This window comes from Arvicanthis niloticus, chromosome 12 (assembly GCF_011762505.2).
Source record: "Arvicanthis niloticus isolate mArvNil1 chromosome 12, mArvNil1.pat.X, whole genome shotgun sequence".
NCBI lineage: Eukaryota > Metazoa > Chordata > Mammalia > Rodentia > Muridae > Arvicanthis > Arvicanthis niloticus.
In genome coordinates, this window is record NC_047669.1 from 3,568,375 (window position 1) to 3,588,028 (window position 19,654).

Genomic DNA, 19,654 nt, shown 5'->3' on the forward strand with positions numbered 1-19,654 from the left:
TGTGGCTACAGTCTGGCTTTCTTTCCTCTCTATTCACTGTCCTTGAGTGGCATCTAGGGTGGTACAGGTCACCCACCCTGGGGGATGGGCTTGGCATGGGAACTGAAGCTCTGCGTTATACCAGGGGTTACTACCCTGCTTCCGACATGCGATAAGCTCCCCAAGCGGAAAGAATATTGGTCACACAGACCAGGCCCTGTCCTACTGAGGTGGTAAGTAGTTGCCTGTCTCCCAGTCAGGATATCTCGAATGTCTGCCCTGTGGCTCACCAGCTCCTGCTGCCTCATATCCACTCTAGCCCCTGGGCAGCCTGCACCTAGCTGTGGTGCTGAAGGAGTGACACAGTCCCATCCTTGGGGAACCCAAGATGGTTCACCTCACTGCATGTCTTAAGACAGAAAGCTCTGAGGACTGCAGTGCAACTCGGTGCTAGACCACTTGCCTAGAATATGATCTGTTCACGGGAACAGAAAGGCAATATGGAATAGGACAGTAATGTCCTGGTCTGTGTCAGGAAATAGATTTCAGGTACCAGGGGAGGGGTGGCAGTGCATCACTGGAAACCAAGGCACAGGCCTAATTGTAGGTACCTGTACAGGACATCTTCCCACCTCCTGATTTCCCAAAAGTTTGTCAGGTGACTGACTTGGTTAAGCATCTTGGGGGCTATGTTAGCATAACAGGTGAGACCTCTATTCACCTCTACCAGCACCTCCCTCACCCTTGAGAGATGTCTGGCATGGCCTGTGCCCACCATGATTGGGCTCAGGGTCCAAGCATTCAGACCATCTTCACTGCTGCTTACTACAAGGTCTTCCTTCAGTTACAGAAACTGCCACAGACCTGCCAAGAGTGGGCAGCTGGCAGAGTGAGCACCCAATCTTCCCACTGGTGCCCTTTTAAAGAAGGGGAGAATACATAGTGGCATGCTGGAGGGTGACTGAGGAAAGGTGGCCAGTCACGCTGGGTCCATGAACACAGTAGACACATCAGCGTGTGCAGCCTCAGTCTCAGGATCTCCAGCCCCTGGAGAGACATGACATCACACACAGATGCCTCAGAGTGACAAACCCCACCCAAATGTTAACACCTGCCTGAAGTGAGCCACTTCCTTCAAGGGCAGATGGCCACATCTTCCAGTGTCATCTCTCCATTCCTAGTAAGAATACCATTTTTCAGGTCTTAAAGTACTTGCTTCACGTGCCAGTCTGCTGTCACCCAAGCCAAATGTGGCTAAGGTTTATGGAAGGGTTCTGCTTGGCAAAAAGGGATAGGGGGACCCTAGGCAGTCATATGGGTTTTTCTGGTCATGTACACTGGCTGTGTCTGCACTGCACTCTCAGGACAACTGTCTTTGGCCACATCATAGTCCCATGCCTCTTAAAAAAAAATACTTTTGTTTGAGACAATAAACAAAGAGGCCTAGGGCTCTGTGTAGTCCTGGGTGTATTAGAACTTGCTTATAGGTAGGAAGAACAGGCTGGCCTCGAACTCATGAAGATCCTCCTGTCTCTGCCAGCTAAACTCGTGTTTCCTTATATTGCTTTTGTCAGCAACTGTCACAGCAACAGGAAAAGTAAGACAACATTCAAAGTCACCATCCACAGTGTCTCAAGAGTTGAACCTGCAAGGCTCAGCTTGTATGTTCACATACCAGGCAGGAGCCTACCCTAGCTCGGGGAGAGAGTAAATAGGGTATGTAGGTGACACTGGGGAGCTCATATAAGGGATATGAAGTCAGGTTGCATTAGGTTGTGCCCGCCCGTCATAGACATCAAGCCTGGGAATTGGTCTATGGGAAGAAGATAAGCTGACACAGTGGAACGTGGCCCAGCTGAGGTTTCCCCTCAGGTCCAGTAAGGTCAGTACTCATAAAGCCCAAGCCAAACAAACAATGCAACTACAGGAACCTCTAACAGCCTTGGGAGCCTCCTTGGGGAGGGCACTGCTGAAGACAGGGCTGTGCTCACCCTCAGCTTCCCAGAAGTGGTTGGCTTATTTACTTGTTGCTGAGAAGTGTTTGCACTTGTGACCACATGGGAAGACTTCCTTTTACCCCATCCACCTCTCCCCTGCACCACCAGCCTAACCAGGCTGAAAGGGCTGAGGAGAGGCCTGAGGTCCCACCCTCCCCTCCAGCCTGCTAATGCCTATGGCCTTGGGCCTGTCCATTGTTCTAGTTCCAACTCAATCCTTCAGGTTCTCTTTCTATACCATCTGTCCCTCATACTCAAGGTGCCTTCTGCTTGCTGCCCTGGAAGATATTGTCTAACTTTTCCCTCAAGTCAGAAGCACAGACTCCTCCTTGGTGAGACCTGGCTGCCAACAAGGGTGTGTGAACTCCTGCTCAGAGTCTGGAGCGGTCTGCCTCAGGGTCTCTCCTGCTTTGTCTTTTCTGGACCTATATAGCTCCAAGCCTCTCCTGTCTGACCTAGGCTGTGGTAGCCATAGTACTGTGTTCTGCTATGCCTGGGTGAAGCCAGTGACTCAAGGCAGTGATGAGAGAAGTGCTTTACTGACATAAGAGTAAAGGCTTAACAAAGGGCCCTTGCCTCAAGCTACCTTCTTGCCTTCTTCCTTTTATAGAGACTTGAGGGAAGGATATCTTTAGTCAAGTCCAAGTTGGCTCTAGGATGGGCGCTTATTCTGCAGCTCCTTTGACAGGCTTGCTGATGTCATACTAAGATCAGACCAGAGGTTCCTGGTAAAGAAAGCTTACTGACTCAGAAGACTTTTCTTGTTCTGCTTACATGACAAAGCTCACTTTGACAGCTGTTTAGGGAGTGAGGTGCTCAGGAAACAAAAGTGGATTCAGTAGAGACAGAGCAACCTACTTAGTGGCCCTGTTTGTCCTTATGTAGTAGGGGGTCTCCATTCTCAGCCTTGATTCCATCCTCTGAACTTTTCCCTCTTAGGAGCCAATAGCCTTCACAAGCTGGGCACCCAGTTCCTTCCTGCCCCTTAGTAGGGCTTCTGGGTTTCAGTTTTCATCTCCAATGTCCCGTTTCCCTGTCTTTACCTCCTCGTTATATCAGAGACCTTGGCTGCTTCCTTCTGTTCCTACCTCTCCAAGCTTTTTCCTCGGAGAGCTAGGTCTCCAGTTCATTCCCACAGGTCTTTGCCTACATCTTGCATAGTCTCTTGCACACTGCAGGAGATGCTGACGGCACATCATAGGACAACTTGGGGTTCTTGGCCCCAGCCAAAGGCCAGTGTGTGACCTTAGCCTAGGTCCCCTTTCCTCCCGGGCTTGGAGGCTCCAGGGCTTCTGGCAAGGGGGAGAAAAGGCGCAGACCAGGATTCCTTCGCGGGCTCCCGCAGCTCTTTCCTCCCGCAGCGCTCGGGGCGGGCTTCCACCAAGTTCGCCACGGAGTTCGTGCGTGGCCAGGTGGGGGCGGGGCCGAGCGAAGGGGCGGAGGCGCGACCGGAGGGTGGGGTCTGGCGCGCGGGGCGGGCGCTGCCGCCTGGCCGGCCGCGCTGGCCCAGGATCAGGGAGCCGATGTGGAATTTCCTGCCCGGCCCGGCGCCCCTCCTGCCGCCCCCCGCCCGGCCTCGCACTCCGCTTCCGGCCGCCCTTGCCGCGGCCGTACCCGCGCCCACCCGCGCCTGCCCCGCGCCTCATGGAGGGCGCAGGGTCCCGGGGGGCCGGGCCGGCGCGGCGCCAGGGAGCCCGAGGGCCGCCGCTGCTGCTGCTGCTCTGGCTGCTGCCCGGTCTCGCGGCGCCCCAGGACTTGAACCCGCGAGGCCGCAACGTGTGCCGCACGCCCGGGTAGGAGCTGGGCCTGTCCGAGGCGTGGGCGCGAAGCGGGCTGGGGGTAGCGGCGCCCCATTTCGGTCCGGGCCATCCAGGATCTCCCTAAACTGGTCACGCGAGCCCCTCGGGCCTGCCTCAGGTCTTGGGCTCGGTTCCAGGCCGAGCCTGGGCCCCCAGGCTGCATCCGAGGGTGTGCTGGACCAGAAATCACCTGAGGAGATAACGGAGTGCTTTGGGGAACCCAGAGGGGTACTGTGTGGTGTCCAAAATGTCAGGGAAGAAGAGAAAGGAACTACTCCCGAAGCCAAGCAAGGACACTCCGAGGGAGGGAACAGCATGTGCAAAGGCTCCAGGAGCCAGTGGCTTGAGCCTGGAGTCGGGGTTAGAAGGGCGAAGGAGCAACCCCTGGGCGAGCTGAGCACTGGGACAGTAGAGACTTGGAAGGACAGAATTGTCTTGGTAGAGCGGGCACTAGGTGGGAAGAGGGTGGTGGTCGAAGTGAGCACGGACAAACCTACGCTCACGGTGGACCAGAAACCAGAGTCCTTGGGGACAACTATGGACGCGCGATGGGGAGGACGTGGGAGCCCCTGTTGGCTCCTTGGGGCGGCCACTGGGTGCAAGGAGGTGGGTCTCTGCGAGGATCTTGCTCGCGAAGCCGATGTGGGACAGGGCCAGCCAGAAAGCAGTGGAGCCCGGAGCTTGCGTGGAGGGTGAAGAGTGACGCCGAGTAGGAGCAGAAGCCGAGAGACCTGTCTGGCTGGTCAGAGCCACGACGCAGTCAAGGCATCTTTGCACAGAGGCGAGGAACCCGTGGTGGGACGCCTCCGCCAGTGCTGAGGAGTCTTGGGACTCCAGACTAGGGTCAAACAGCCCCCCTGGGGTTTTAGCTAACATCAGCTAAGGTTTTGGAGAGTCAAAGTAGAGAAGGGGTTGCTAGCTGACCCACGGTTTCCGAAATCTAGTTGAGACGACACAGACCACTCCCGGCCACGAGCCCCGCCTTGGAGGCGGGGGGTTGGGGGGGACGCCTGGCTAGCCATCTGCTTCGCATCGCCGTCGCTGCCTCGTCCCGGGCCCCTCCGGCCCTAGGAATGCAGCAGCGGCTGAAGCAGGCGGGGCGGTGCCTGGGGAGGGCGGTCAGCCCACACTAGGCCTTCTGCGATGAGCTGGCCGGGGAACGGGACTCCGGAGGTGGGTCAGGCTGATTCGAGCTGGAGTTGGGGAGCCCTTGGCCTCCAATATTTCAGCTGGCCGACCTCTCAGGAGGAAGTCTGCCTCTGTAACCCACAGCCGGGGTGGGTTTGCCATTACACTCTGGCGGCAGGCGGCCCCCCGCTGTCTGGATCTGAACAAATACTTGGGTTTTCTGGGTCTGTCTCTATCTCTGTAAAATAGGGTTGCAATGGATCTCGGCTCTTGGTGCTGGAGATGGGAGTGGATGTCCTATGTGTGGAGAGTTTGTGGGAAGAAAGATCTCTGGATTGTTCTCACCCGAGGACTGGGCCATCCTTTTGGTTACCATGCATGAGGTCCAGCAGAGAAAGATGCCAGCTCAGCTAGTATACCAGGCCATGCACCTACTGCCTCCAGGCCTGTTAGTGCAAGGACTCTGCAGCAGAGATCAGTGCCCTGTCTCACAAGTGGTTATGGAGTTGGGGGTGCCTTTTCCTCTACCATTAATAGGGGAGATACGCCATGTTGAACACAGACCTACAGAAGAGAAGGAGATAGTCCTGCAGGTATTTGGGGCACAGCTCATCCTACACCCACTCCCTTCTGCAGGTGTGGGGTTGGGGACATACTGAAGAGATGCCAGGGCCACCAGAGGTGTGCCTTCTGCTCTGAGAGTGAGGCTGTTTTTCATAGAGGGGACATCTGACCAGGTCCTGATGGGCTTTGAGACTGCAGAAGGTCTTTGAGACCTCTGAAGGCCAAATTAATAGAATCTGGAAGAGAAAGCAGGTCTGCTTCTCAGCAGATGAAGTGTGAGCATGGCTTCAATTTCCCAGCATGGGAAGACGGGCAACCTGAGATGGAGGGGTACAAAGGAGGTTGTTTGTTTAACACTCTTAAGCGTTCAGGGTTGTGATCCTGTCATCCAGTGGGCAGAGCACTCGGGGTGCTGATGCAGTCATCCAGTGGGCAGCTGCAGTAGCAAGTGCAGTAGTGAGGGGGAAGCTGCACGCATTGCTTGCCTGCTGGGGCCTGGTGGAGCTCCTTGAGGAAACTGGCATGGTTAGGGCAGAGGAGAGCCATGTCTGGAGGCAAGAGGAGACAGGGACCCACATAAGGGGGTGGGCATAGAAGCCTCCTTGGTTGGATCTGGGAGTGACTGGGGACAGTGACAGGGATAGGCACAGAGCTAGCGAGTGGGCTCTAAGATGGAAAGATGAGCTGCCACACAGCAGTGATCCTGCCCTCAGAGCATCAGCCTGTGGCAGCACACACTGAGGTTGGAATCTGATTGCCCAAGGTAGCACTCACTCAGAGAGCAAGGACCTGCCTGGGTAGATTTATGTTTGTTTTGTAACACCTTACAACATCTTAAGTGAGTTCGCCAGGCCTTCTTGGCTTGCCATGATCACTGGGTGATCAGTCCTTGCAAGACGTTCTCAGTGAACAAATCAGCTTGGGTCTGCTTGTAGTGTCAGCTGTTCCCAAAGGCATCCTGTAGCCTGCTCCCTTTGCTGTAAATTGCCTTGTACAGGCAAGGAACTTAACTTCTCTGAGCAGCAGGTTCTTTAGCTAAAGAGTAGGACCTGAGGCTGTTGAGCTGATTCAGTGGGTCAAGGAATTTACCACAGAACCTGATGATCTGAGTTCAATTGCCAGAGCCCTCATGGCAGGAGGAGAGAACTGACTTCCACAAGTTGTTCTCAAACTCACATGCAGAGAGTGATTTGTTCTTTCCCTCTCCCTCCTCTTCCCTCTCCCTCTCCCTCCCCCTCTCCCTCCCCCTCTCCCTCCCCCTCCCCCTCCCCCCCTCCCTCTCCCTCTCCTTTCCCCTCTCCCTCTCCCTCCCCCTCCCCCTTCCCCCTCCCTCCTCTTTCTCCCTCTCCCTCTCCCTCTCCCTCTCCCTCTCCCTCTCCCTCTCCCTCTCCCTCTCCCTCTCCCTCTCCCTCTCCCTCTCCCTCTCCCTCTCCCTCTCCCTCTCCCTCTCCCTCTCCCTCTCCCTCTCCCTCTCCCTCTCCCCTCCCCCTCCCCCTCCCCCTCCCCCTCCCCCTCCCCCTCCCCCTCCCCCTCCCCCTCCCCCTCCCCCTCCCCCTCCCCCCTCCCCCTCCCCCTCCCCCTCCCCCCCCCCACAGAGGGGATAAATAAGTGTTCACTTGTTTAAAGAATGGGACCCATGGATTTGGCAGGAAAGAGCTAAGGTGCACACAGTTTACTGTTTACTGCATAGTCTGCTTTCCAACCTCTGCTGACCCACTTATCAAACACCATTGAGTGTGGCCCTAGAACCAGACACCCAACCACAGAACCTTGTACTAGGCCAGCCAGGGAGCACAGGAACCAGTGTTTCTGGGGCTCTCAGCAGGGTACCTGGTTAGGGAAACAACTATGAAAGAGTCCAGACCAAGTGGAAGTGAAGGAGATGGGCAGATGCACTTGGATGTCTGGAGAAGGGATCTTTGTCATCCCTGGGGCAAGGTGGGTGGGCCAGTGGGGGCAGCAAAAAACAGGCCGGTTTTTTTCCTGTGGTTTCCAGTTTTAATTGTGGAAAATATGCAAAGCTGTTCCCTTAGTTTAAAGTTTTATGGGCTCTGTCCCCCAGGTTCCAACTTTGATCTGAGGGAGAACCAAGTTCTGACTGGGAAGGGGAGCTTAGTGAGGCAGCTGATCCTATCCATAGTATGACGGTACCCCAAACCGGTCTGGGCCGAATGTGGGCTTTTATTTCAGCCCAACTCCCACCCCTCTCTGTTCTAAGTTCAGAACCCCAGAAAAGGCACACATGTCTTCTCTAAAATGTAACTAGATGCTACATTCCTGTAGGACTGAGGCAAATATCTGGACCTTATGAAGCTTCTCTGACTGTCCCCTTTCAGCTTCATCTACCTTACCATGGTCCCTGCAACTCTCCCTCCACCCTCCCTCAGTCCCCAGACACCCTCCCTGGATTTGTTTTGAGAGGATCTTCACACCTGAGGACTTCCCAGGCTGTACCCCACTGAAATGCTACAGTGAGAAACCGCCTGGAGTCCAGCTCCAGGTTTCTGAGAAACTGACATTTCGTGGACCTTGTAAGCTCAAAGAGACATGAAGTGAGATGTTAACTACGAGTAGCCGCTCCGCGCTCCCTGCCCCTGGAAGACACTGAGCCTCAGTTTACTTTCCTTATGCCCCAGTAAGGCTCCCATGTGTGGTTCCCCTAATCTACAAAGGTCTCCAGTTGCCTGCCTCCAAGAGACCCCTCCAGAAGAACTGTGCAGCGTCTACACTTGGCTCCATCCCATCCTTCTCAGATGCTCTTCCACCCTAGGTTTTAGCCCCACCCCATGGGTATCCAAGGTGCCCCTTGGTACTGCCTGGCAGTGGTGCTGTCACAGCCATTTGGATCCCTGACACCCATTTGGCTAGGCCACTAGTCCTAAAAGTTGTGCTAGACCCGGCTCAGAGGTCATGAGAGTCAGTCGGCTCCATGCCCGGGGATTCACCGCTGCTCCTTCTGTCTCACTGCGTCCTCTTTCTTAACCTGTGGCTGATGGGATGGATGGAGGAGCTGAAGTCCCTGTAGATGACAATTTTCGCCAGGTATGCAGACCAGGAGGTATGCACTTCTGGTGCCAGAGACCTGAGCCTTTCTCACTCACCGTTAGGCCCCTCACCTACCACTGCCTGGCAGGCTTCAGGCGTGGCAATCCACCACCTCCCTCAGGCTGGACGCCCCGAAGGCTGGGGAAGGAGTATAGGGGGAAGGGCGTCAGGCTCAGATGCCCCTCCTCTGCTTGAAGTTCCCAGGTGCTCACGTGCTGCGCTGGCTGGAGGCAGCTGGGGGATGAGTGTGGGATCGGTGAGTGGGGCATTTTGGGGTCCTGGGCAGGCGGGTCCAGGGCAGAGGTGGGAAGATCGTGTGCTGCAGCTCAGCCTGTCTCATTTGCAGCGCTGTGTGAAGGCAATTCCACGTGCTCAGAAAATGAGGTGTGCGTGCGGCCAGGCGAGTGCCGCTGCCGACATGGCTACTTCGGTGCCAACTGCGACACTAGTGAGCGTGGGGCAAGGTGGGGTTGGGTGTTGGACGGTTTGGCGGGAAACTAGAGAAATTAGGCAGGGAGGCAGATTGGACTGGGTTGGCCTTGGGGGTTGGGTATGGTGAAACTGAGGATGGGATGTATCAGACTAACGACTCGACCTCTCACCTGGTTCTTGCAGAGTGCCCGCGCCAGTTCTGGGGCCCCGACTGCAAGGAGAGGTGCAGTTGCCACCCGCACGGACAGTGCGAGGACGTGACCGGACAGTGTACGTGTCACGCGCGCCGCTGGGGTGTGCGCTGCGAGCATGCTTGCCAGTGCCAGCATGGCACGTGCCACCCGCGGAGCGGCGCGTGCAGGTGTGAGCCAGGCTGGTGGGGTGCACAATGCGCTAGCGCGTGCTACTGCAGCGCTACTTCGCGGTGCGATCCACAGACAGGCGCTTGCCTGTGCCACGCAGGCTGGTGGGGCCGAAGCTGCAACAACCAGTGCGCCTGCAACTCGTCGCCCTGCGAGCAGCAGAGCGGCCGCTGCCAGTGTCGCGAGCGCACGTTCGGCGCGCGCTGTGATCGCTATTGCCAGTGCTTTCGTGGTCGCTGCCACCCGGTGGACGGCACGTGCGCCTGCGATCCGGGCTACCGGGGCAAGTACTGTCGCGAGCCATGCCCCGCTGGCTTCTACGGCCTGGGCTGTCGCCGTCGGTAAGTGTTGCGGGTCTGGTGGCGGGAAGGCGGAAGGGCGAAGTGAAGTTTCATCCGGCCCAGTTTCCTGACCCTTCCGTAGGTGTGGCCAATGCAAAGGCCAGCAGCCGTGCACAGTAGTCGAAGGCCGCTGTCTGACGTGCGAACCCGGCTGGAATGGAACCAAATGTGATCAACCCTGCGCCACCGGTTTCTACGGCGAGGGTTGTGGCCACCGCTGTCCATCCTGCCGCGACGGGCATGCCTGCAACCATGTCACCGGCAAGTGTACACACTGCAATGCGGGCTGGATCGGCGACCGGTGAGCAGCTGTGCCTGCTTCGGCTCAGGCCACTACTTCTCTAGGCCTGGCTCCTACATAGTCTCTGCACGGTGGGCTCTGTAGGCCTCGTGGCCTTTGGCTTACATTTCAGCTCATGACTCCTCTCTTGATACCAAGGTGCGAGACTAAGTGCAGTAATGGCACTTATGGTGAGGACTGTGCCTTCGTGTGCTCTGACTGCGGCAGCGGCCACTGTGACTTCCAGTCCGGGCGCTGCCTTTGCAGCCCTGGTGTTCACGGACCTCAGTGAGTGGGGACCTGGGGAGGGATAGGGAATATGTGCCCGATACTGGCGCTTCCATATAGACCCCAGTGACCCTGCAGTAGGGAGTGTCAGCAAGCACTGACACATTTGGGGCAGTATCTGATTTGGAGCCTGCCATCTGACTGTAATCTAACCAAATGGCATCCGTATGTGACACAGATATGGTTGGTATAGAATGAGTCTGGACTGGACTGGGATCTGCCTACATTTTCCACTCACACAATAATTAGCCCCTTGTAATCATGGTTCATCCTTTAGACCCTCCCCACACCCCTAGAAAGCACACACATTCACTTCTAAACTATGATTATCAAGTGAGTGCCCGCCCGCAGGTGGGGGTGGGCTTCAGTCTCTAGAGCGTGGAGTCAGAGCCTTGGTTAGGGCACCCGGGCCCAGCCGTCATGGCGGCCCGTGCAGGGAAAGGAGGCATTCTGGTCTTCCAAACTTTGCAGCTGTAATGTAACTTGCCCGGCCGGGCTTCACGGCGTGGACTGCGCCCAGGCCTGCAGCTGTCACGAGGAATCATGCGACCCGGTCACTGGTGCCTGCCACCTGGGTGAGTGGGTGAAGAACGTCGGGCCAGGGAATGAAGTGGGGTGCGTGATCCTGCGCTGAGCCGCTGCTCCCCACAGAGACCAATCAGCGCAAAGGTGTGATGGGCGCGGGCGCGCTGCTCACGCTGCTCCTCGGCCTGCTGCTCTCGCTGCTCGGTTGTTGCTGTGCCTGCCGGGGCAAGGACTCGGCGCGCCGGTGAGGCCCCTAGCCAGCCCCCACCTACCGCTAGGTTTAGGTAGCCCGCTCTGTGTGACTGGGTGTGCTTCTTGAACCCAGACCCCACTCTTGAGGCAGGTCCCAGTCCTTTCTTTCCTCAGAGCCTCCCCTTTCAGTTCCCACCCAATTTGAACCGCTCCTCCCAGTCCCGCCCCGCCCCTTCGCTCAGGCCCCGCCCCCGCAGGGAGCTCACCCTTGGAAGGAAGAAGGTACCTCACCGCTTTTGTGGAAGCTTCAGCCGCATCAGCATGAAGCTGCCCCGAATCCCTCTTCGCAGGCAGAAGCTGCCCAAAGTCGTAGGTAAGACTGTAGGCTCTGGGACTCGAGGGAGACACAAGAGGATTCTAGAAAACGGTGTAAAGGGGAACAAAGGGCCAATGCAAAGGTGGGGGACTTTGAGTTTTAATGTGTGTGGGAGTGGAGAGGTGAGCCTGGAAGAAGGAAGGGAGGATGTGGCTAGGGGTGAAGCTGTAGTGGAAGGAGTCCTAGATGTGCGGGCAGATGTTAGGGACTATGCGGGAGGTGTGGGGACACATGAGACATTGCCTGGCAGGTCACCTGACCTGTCTCTCTGTTGAGATGCAGAGCTGCAGAGGAACTAGTGGCGTGTGTATGTGTCTGCTGAACACTAAAGTGGAGTACACCAACAGTTTGGTTGGTTCCCAGCAGTTACTAGAGCCTTTCCTAGAAAAGGGAAGGATGGTCCCTACCCCACTTCAGTCTCCAGTTCAATGTGATGACAGGCAAGGGGGTGGTCCCTCCCTTTAGGCAACTTCTTTCTGAAGATTGGTGGGGTCCATTCAGTCTCAGGAGGTAAAGGACACAGCTGACAGTGCTCTGGCTCCTGTAAGCTGCATAACAAGTGTCAGGGCTGGACCTTGATGCAAAGGCTGCTGGGAGAGCCGAGCCGTCCTGCTCCTGAACATCCGAATGCAGAAGTGCTCCAAGGTTCCCCAAGTCCCACCAAGCAGACACCAGAGGTGGTTGGAGAACATGATGGCCTTTCTAGGCCACATGTGCTAGAGTCTCTGTGTCTTTCCTTAACACGTAGCCTACTCTTTCAGCTCCCTAGATGACTGCATTTGGCTTGCGCTATTCCTTATTTTAAAAATATCTTTAAGCCAGGCGGTGGTGGCGCACGCCACTAATCCCAGCACTTGGGAGGCAGAGGAAGGCATATTTCTGAGTTTGAGGCCAGCCTGGTCTACAGAGTGAGTTCCAGGAGAGCCAGGGCTACACAGAGAAACCCTGTCTCAAAAAAACAAACAAAAAAATCTTTAAAAACTCTTACTCGTTTTGAGTGTGTAGGTGTTTTGCCTTCATGTATGTGTGCACCACTTGTGTGCCTGGTGTCTGTGGAGGTCAGAAGACATGAGGTCCCCTGGAACTGGAGTTACAGATGATTGTGAGCTACCATGGGGGTTCTGGGAATCAAATCCAGAGCTTCTAGAAGAACAGCTATAACCATTTCTCCAGCCTGTTTGTTTGTTTTTTGAGGCAGGGTCTCATACTGTAGGCCAGGCTGTCATGAACTCAGCTGAGTAGCCTGGGCTAGCCTCAAGCTCACAGTGATGCTCCTTCCTCAGGCTTTCAAGTGCTTGGGTTACAGGCATGCACTTCATGCTTCCCTTTTCTGGGTTTGCTTGCTACCCATTCTTCAGCCCTGATCTAATGTTGAATGTCATGTCCCACCTGCAGTTTTCTGTAGGGGCTGGTCAGGACCACTTCGTTCATGGTTAGCTAATTAAGGGTACAGACTGGGGAAAGGCGGCATCCCTGGCACCCTGCCTCACTTATCCCCCCCACACCCCACCCCAGTGGCCCACCATGACCTAGACAACACGCTCAACTGCAGTTTCCTGGACCCACCCTCCGGGCTGGAGCAGCCCTCTCCATCGTGGTCCTCCAGGGCCTCCTTCTCATCATTTGACACCACAGATGAAGGCCCTGTGTACTGTGTGCCCCACGAGGGTGAGTGTGGCCCCGCATGAACAGCCCTCTAGCACAGTGAAATGGTCTTCTATCTATGTTGGTGTCCATGGGGATTAGGGCACCAAGAAGCTAAGAACTAGGAGTTGTTGGCCACAGACCTGCGGCTACAAAGCTGAGGTTCTGTGGGGTGAGTCACGGAGGGATGGGGGGCTCACTTGGAATAGTCGGTCATACTAACTTGTGGGACTAGATCTAGGTAGGGAATGGCGACGGGAAGAACATAAGGTAGTGGGAAAGAACTGGCCTGCCCTACTTTGGTGCCACTAGGTAACTCTGGGCAAGTGACTAATGCCTCAACATCAGAAAACTTAAGTCTTAAAGGGCATGAATCCGCTTAAAGTTGATGATTGTGGCCCCTGAGAATGGGGTGTGGTGGGACACAAAGTCTGGAGTCCGAGCCCTGAAAAAAATATTCCTCATTCCCCAGCAGTCAGCCCACACCCTGGGGATTCCCACTAAGTTTGTGGTAATGCTTTGAATGTACCAGGAGTGCCTGAATGACATCACTGAGACAAATAGAGGGGTCACTCGTGGGGTTTGGCTCCACCAGCACTAGTGGATGTCGTGATTAGCTTGTCCTTCCCTTGTTAGAGGCAACTGCCGAGAGCCGAGACCCAGAAGTTCCTGCAGCTCTCACTGAGGTGTCCGCTGTGTCCCTGGCGCCCACGGGCACTTCGTCGCCCGGGGAGGAGGCAGTGGCCCTCCCTGCATCCTCAGACAGCGAGCGCTCGGCTTCAAGCGTGGAGGGACCGGGCGGGGCGCTGTACGCGCGTGTGGCTCGACGCGAGGCCCGGCCGGCCCGGACCCGAGGTGAAGCTGGGGGCTTGTCACTGTCCCCGTCGCCCGAGCGCAGGAAGCCGCCGCCACCCGACCCTGCCACTAAGCCTAAGGTGTCCTGGATCCACGGCAAGCATGGCGCCGCGGCCGCTGCACCGTCGCCGCCGCCCGCAGGCCGCAAGGCAGCGCCGAGCCCTAGCGGAAGGAAACGGACCCCCAGCAACACGTCGGTGCAGCCCCCCGGCCTGAGCGAGGAGGCCCCCGGCCCGGCCTTACCCACGCCGCCCCGCGCCCGAGCGCGCGGCCGCGGCCCGGGTCTTCCGGAGCCCACGGACGCAGGAGGTCCCCCGCGCAGCGCGCCCGAGGCCGCCTCTCTGCTGGCAGCCGAGCTGCGCGACAAGACTCGCAGCCTGGGCCGCGCCGAGAAGCCGCCGCCGCCGCAGAAGGCCAAGCGCTCCGTGCTTGCGGCCTCGACGGCCCGCGCGGCCTCGGCTACCGAGAAGGCGGCGGCCAGCGCCTCTGTGCCCGAGACCCCCCGGAAGAAGACCCCCATCCAGAAACCTCCTCGGAAGAAGAGCAGGGAGGCGGCGGGGGAGCCGAGCAGGGAGGCGGCGGGGGAGCCGAGCATGGCGGGTGTGGCCACCGGAGCTTCCTAGGCTCGCGGCCCCCGGAGCCACCGCGTTTCTCACCATCTTTCCCCGCACCGCTGCAGTGAAGGCATTTCACTGGCCCGAGGGCCCAGCGCCCGCCCGAGCCTGTGTCTGATCGGCCCAGGCTCCAGCAGCCGCCGCCTCGGATCTGATCTCGGGCTTCGCAGACACTTAGCTGGCTACCCGCTCCCACTAGCAATGTTGTGGAGCATTTTTAGCAATCTGCGTCTCGCTGGCCATGGCTTGGAGAGCCTACAGACTTCTTACTGGCCGAGAAGAGTGTTCTTGGCTGGGCCACCTTGTCATTGGCCAACGCCAGCAGAGCTTCTGCCTCTTGGCTGCCTCTCATTTGCCAAGGCCTGGCGCCTATGGCTGTAGGGTCTTTTTCTTTGAAGATAGTCAGAGGTTGCTTCCATTAACTGGGCTCCCGAGTATCTGGTTGACCCGAATCTGGGGAGGAGAGCTGGTCTCTGCTCCTCAGGGGGCTCAGCCCATGTTTGTCCCCTTCCCACCCACGCCAGCCCTGGTCCCTCAGCCATCAAGCTGGTTTTGATGGCTTCCTATCACCCCACGAGGGAATCCCAGGGGCTTCTCTGGTGGCCTTAGATGTATTTATAGGCCCCGGACAGGGCTTCTCCCATCCCATCTGGAGCCTTCAGGATGGGCTCCTGGCAGGCCAAAGCTTTCTTTAATAAAATGCTTCTTCCCACTTCCAGTGCTCTAGTTTCTTCCTGCCAGAGGTTGTGGAGCAAAGATGACCTCGTATAGAACCTATATGTGACATCTTCTGGACTCCTCCAGCTAAATGGAACCTTGGAGTTCCCGGTAAGGGTCTCCAGAAACGAAGTAAAAAGTGTGCCAAATCCACCAGTCCTGAACTATCACTTGGAAGAAGTGGGGATCTAAGCTGGGGGGATCCAGAGATCAAAACTGTCGCTGGCGAGACAGAGGTGAGGACAAGGGACACTGGACAGTGGGCCCAGACTCCAGCCAGGCCTCACAAAGCAGCCTGCCTCTGCAGAGCCTGCTTGCTGCCTTAGGTGCCCTGTCCTGATTGAAACCCTTCCTACCTCATCTCCACATGCTGCCTGCTTGGCCTTCACTTCTATCTGCCCACCCCACCCTAGCACCTTCACCGACCCCTGCAGGCTCCTCACTGGCCCTTCTGAGCCTTGGATCTATGCTCCTCAGGGTTCCTACTGACCTTAGTTTCTGAAAACCGTCTATACTGGTTCCTTCTAGCACCCAGCCTCTAGCAGACTCTTCCTGTCTTTGGTATCTTTCTTGTTGTTGAGACAGGGCCTCATATTGCAGCCCAGTATGATCTTGAACTTCTGCCCTAGCTTTCCAAGTGTGAAGTCACGAGGGTGTTGGGCATCCAATTTTAAAAAAAGCTATTAGCTGCAGTGACAACTCTCCAGCACTCTCTCCTATCTGTTCATACCCAGCTTACAGTTCCATCCCGCTGACATCTTCCTTGCTTCAAGTGTCTCCACTGTTGGCAGCTCAAGGGCCTCTCTTTGGCAGGGCCCTTGTTCTCTGGCCAGGTGCTACTTTGAGGTCAGCTTTGGTCCCATACTCAGCCACCGGAGTGGAGCTGGCATCCAGAGCTGGATGGACATGGTGCCTCAAGCTGGCCCGGCTGGCAGCCCTGTTGTCTCTGTGCCAGATGCTTTCCCTTGGCCAGCAAGGCATCTTCCTGCGGTGGCCTTGTGGTTTGATTGGCCTCTGGTCCATTGAGGCACCAAGTCATACTGCTGCTGGGGCTGGAGTCGGGCTCAGTATCAGGCAGAAAGTGGCAGGACAGGCAGCATAGAGCGGAGTGTTGCTAGGTCCTACTCTTGCCCATTCTGTGCCCCTACCAAGCCATTCTGCCACAATAGCCTCTCACTCAAGTCGTCTTCCATTTCCCTAGTCTGGACTGGTATGATCTGGGCAGTTCAGGAATGTCTCAGTGCTGGCCTGGGGCCTCTCCTCCCACTGTCTAGGAAGCCTGACCTGCAGGAGCCTCTCAGTGGGCCCCTCCTGGACAGAGAGCAGTGTTCCCCATCATTGGCCAGCCCTGCCTCCTGTTCCTAGGAGAGTTCCCCTTAAATGTCTTTTACCACCCAGTATTCCCCACCCCCTCTGGGCTTGCACTAGTGCCAGCTCCCAGGGCAGGCGCCACAAAAGGGAACCACGACTGCTGGAACCTCTGTTGCCATGGGAACGGGGACCACAGAGCTCACATCTGGTAGTGATTGAGGAGGAAAAATTATGAGTCGTGGAAAACGCAAATATTTTTTGTAGCACAGAGCACAAAGGAATGTGGGGACTGGAGAGGGGCCTGGGCTCCGTCTGGTTTCAGCAGGATGTGGCACACATTGCTCAGAGAGGCCAGGCTGTGCCAGACAACTCATATGTGCACACACACCAGCAGTTGCTGTCTTGTGGCACACATACCTTTTCCACTAGATGCACAGAAATACCAACACAGTGCAAAACACACACGTGTGACAAACCAGAGTGGCCCAGAAACATAGAACAAACACACAGCAACATGTACCCTACATATAACTGCATCCAAATTAAAAGAGACAAATACTCACATGGCTCCAGAATTCCCTGGAACACACAGAGGCCACACCATCTGCTAGACAGAGACGGGCCTTCATCTCTGACACATGTGATACAGCACTGCACATGCAGCCAAGGGACACAGACCCTGCCACACACATGTCTAGATAGCCACAGTAATGCAGAGAGGACTGTCAGCCCTCAGAACACACAAATGAGGGGCAGGGGTTACACAGAAAATCCAACAGACATGAGACACAAGACACCCCACAACACGTGCGCTTCAGGCATAGTGAAAGAATCAGATCATATCATGTGAATCACATGGGCTACCTGGCACATGAAAACTGAATTCCTTGAAGCATGCATACACACAAGTCATGGTGTGATGAAAAAAAAAAAAAGGCAAGTTCTAATCCCACACACATGGCTACTATACACAGAAACACAAGACAAACCTGTCACACACTCACCAAACATGTCCTGTATAACACACACCATTGTACTAGACAAAATGTCGACACATACCCAGCACATCACCACACTCAGGAGACTGCATCTAAACTTGCAACATCCACATCACTGTCACCTGACAAAAATGTTGAGAGACACCCCTCTGCCATTGTTACAGCCTGGTTAGTGAAACACAATCACAGCAGACACAGACACAGTGACATGACCTGTAACAAGCACACCTTCTACCAAAGCCAACTAGATATGAAGTTATTGACTACCATGCATGATGCATACACACACACATGCACACCACATGCACACACACCACAAGCATGCACACACACATACATGCACCCACACGTGCATGCACATACACATATGCATGCACTCACATGCACACACACACACACACACACACACACATACATGCACACACCATGGCCTGATATGCAAACACACAGAAAAGACTCAGAAGAGCATATTCAGTCCATAACAGACACGTGCAGCACGTCCACACAGTACCCAACCAAGCCTGGAGGCGTGCATACCCGTGAAACACAGCCAGATGTGTTGGAAGTTATCTGAGTTCTGTGATCCAGAAGAGCAGGTGTGTACCATGCACAGTGTCCTAGTCCCCAGCATCACCCAAAACCAACACAGCAAGCAACAACAACAAACAAGGAGAGCAGAGGGAAGAGAAAGTTGATCAGGATGAGGTGACAGGTCTTCCTATGTTTGCAGAGATCTGGGCTGAACAATGAACCTTCTTGGCCACTGATGCTCGAGCACCCTCTGTCTAGTGTGGTTACTGGGGTGAGTGGGGACAAAAGGACCAGGGAAGGATCAGTGAACACAGTGGTCCAGAGCTGCCTGTTGCACACAGTAACATGGAATATACCCTTTGTCTTTTTTCTTCCTCCAGATGGTGTTCCATGTAGCCCAGGCTAGCCTTGAACTAGCTTTATAGCTGAGGATGACTTGAGCCTCTGATACCCTACCCCCCAGCTGCTGGGATTCATGGCGTTCACCATGCCTCGTTTACACAGTGCTAGGGATGGAACTCGGGACTTTGTTTAAGCCAGGCAAGTACTCTACCAAGTAAGCCGTGTTCCTAAGTAAGGAGCATGTGTTTCTAAGCTGTGTTCAGTGGCTTTATAATTCTCCTTTTATATGTATGAATGTTCACCTGGTGCCTATGAAACTTAGAAGAGTGTGTCGGATCCCTTGGAACTGGAGACTGGAGTTAAAATAGATGGCAGTGAGCTACCGTGTGGATGGTGGGACTCACACTCAGGTCGTCTGCAAGAGCAGCCAGAGCTCTTAACGGCTCACTCATCTCTCCACCCCCTCACCCCACCCCCAGTGTTTTTAAAGACAGGGTCTTACTATGTAGCCCTGGCTGTCCTGTGTAGTCTAGGCTGGTCTCGAACTTGTAAAGCTACACCTGCCTCTGCCTCCTGGGATTAGAGGTGTGTACCACAACATCCAGTTTATAGTGGATTTTTATTACTGCTTTTCTGTACACTTTAAAACACAAGTGTTTAAAGCATTCATTCTAGAGGCATGGCACTTGGCATTTTAATCACACTGCTGTCCCTTGTGTGTCAGGACACCCTTGCTATTTTAGGGCTAGAGATGGGACCTTTTTGAACACGTTGAAGTCCATTGTTAGCAAGGTAGAAATATTCTGATGGTGCCATCTAGTGGTAAACCCTAGCAACATCTGGAGCAGAAATGAGTGTGTAACAGTCCTAGTAGAAAAGTAACCCAGCTGTTTGTACTGTTAGGAGAGGACACTAGGGTGGGGGTCCCAGGCTCAGGTTTTTCACTAAAGTCATTCATAGCCAGCTAGGAGAGAAGCTCAAAGAACGCTGTAACACAGTGCTGATGGCCTGGTGGGATATGAGTGGCAAGGACACAGGGAAGTGAGGCAAGAGAGGTGAGCTGTGGTGAGGGTCACACTGCCCACCTTGAGGGTACCTCCCAGACTCACAGACCTTCCTCTAGGCCTATGGTTTTAAACTTAAAAATAATTATAGTGTTATGTGATGTGTGCCCATCTTGGTGCAGGCACAAGATGCCATCGTGTGCTATGGCTGTCAGAGGCAGTGCTCTCTTTTCAGTGTGGAGAGAACCAGTCAGACTTATGAAGTAATTATATCTTCCTGGTGAGCCAAAAGGGCTTGTCACTGCTGGAGCATGTCCCAGGCCACCCATC

The 19,654-nt window shown here is 55.4% G+C and overlaps 1 protein-coding gene across 7 annotated transcripts; it reads left to right on the forward strand.

Annotated features, from left to right (window-relative positions):
* The first annotated feature begins 3,481 nt into the window (after nt 1-3,481).
* On the forward strand, nt 3,482-15,133 carry Scarf2 (scavenger receptor class F member 2). Of its 7 annotated transcripts, XM_076942594.1 has the most exons (12): nt 3,482-3,769; nt 8,710-8,768; nt 8,859-8,960; nt 9,128-9,214; nt 9,407-9,647; nt 9,730-9,948; nt 10,087-10,215; nt 10,687-10,790; nt 10,867-10,984; nt 11,175-11,305; nt 12,824-12,976; nt 13,589-15,133. In XM_076942594.1, exons 1-12 carry the CDS (start codon nt 3,621-3,623, stop codon nt 14,428-14,430), a joined length of 2,334 nt encoding a protein of 777 aa, XP_076798709.1. In that variant the 5' UTR covers nt 3,482-3,620; the 3' UTR covers nt 14,431-15,133. The 7 variants fall into 7 exon arrangements, with proteins under 7 accessions (XP_076798709.1, XP_076798706.1, XP_034371065.1 ...); XM_076942591.1 differs by having other exon boundaries at nt 9,128-9,647; XM_034515174.2 differs by having other exon boundaries at nt 3,483-3,769; nt 9,128-9,647; nt 11,190-11,305.
* Nucleotides 15,134-19,654: the final 4,521 nt, after the last annotated feature.

What these genes read in the sequence shown, in the direction of transcription:
- Scarf2 (XM_076942589.1), top strand. Translation starts at nt 8,493, where the DNA reads ATGACAATTTTCGCCAGGTATGCAGACCAGGAGGTATGCACTTCTGGT. An exon ending in ACTAGTGAGCGTGGGGCAAG is followed by an intron (nt 8,977 to 9,127) that starts GTGGGGTTGGGT and finishes TGGTTCTTGCAG; the next exon opens with AGTGCCCGCGCCAGTTCTGG. An exon ending in GAAGCTGCCCAAAGTCGTAG is followed by an intron (nt 11,306 to 12,823) that starts GTAAGACTGTAG and finishes ACCCCACCCCAG; the next exon opens with TGGCCCACCATGACCTAGAC.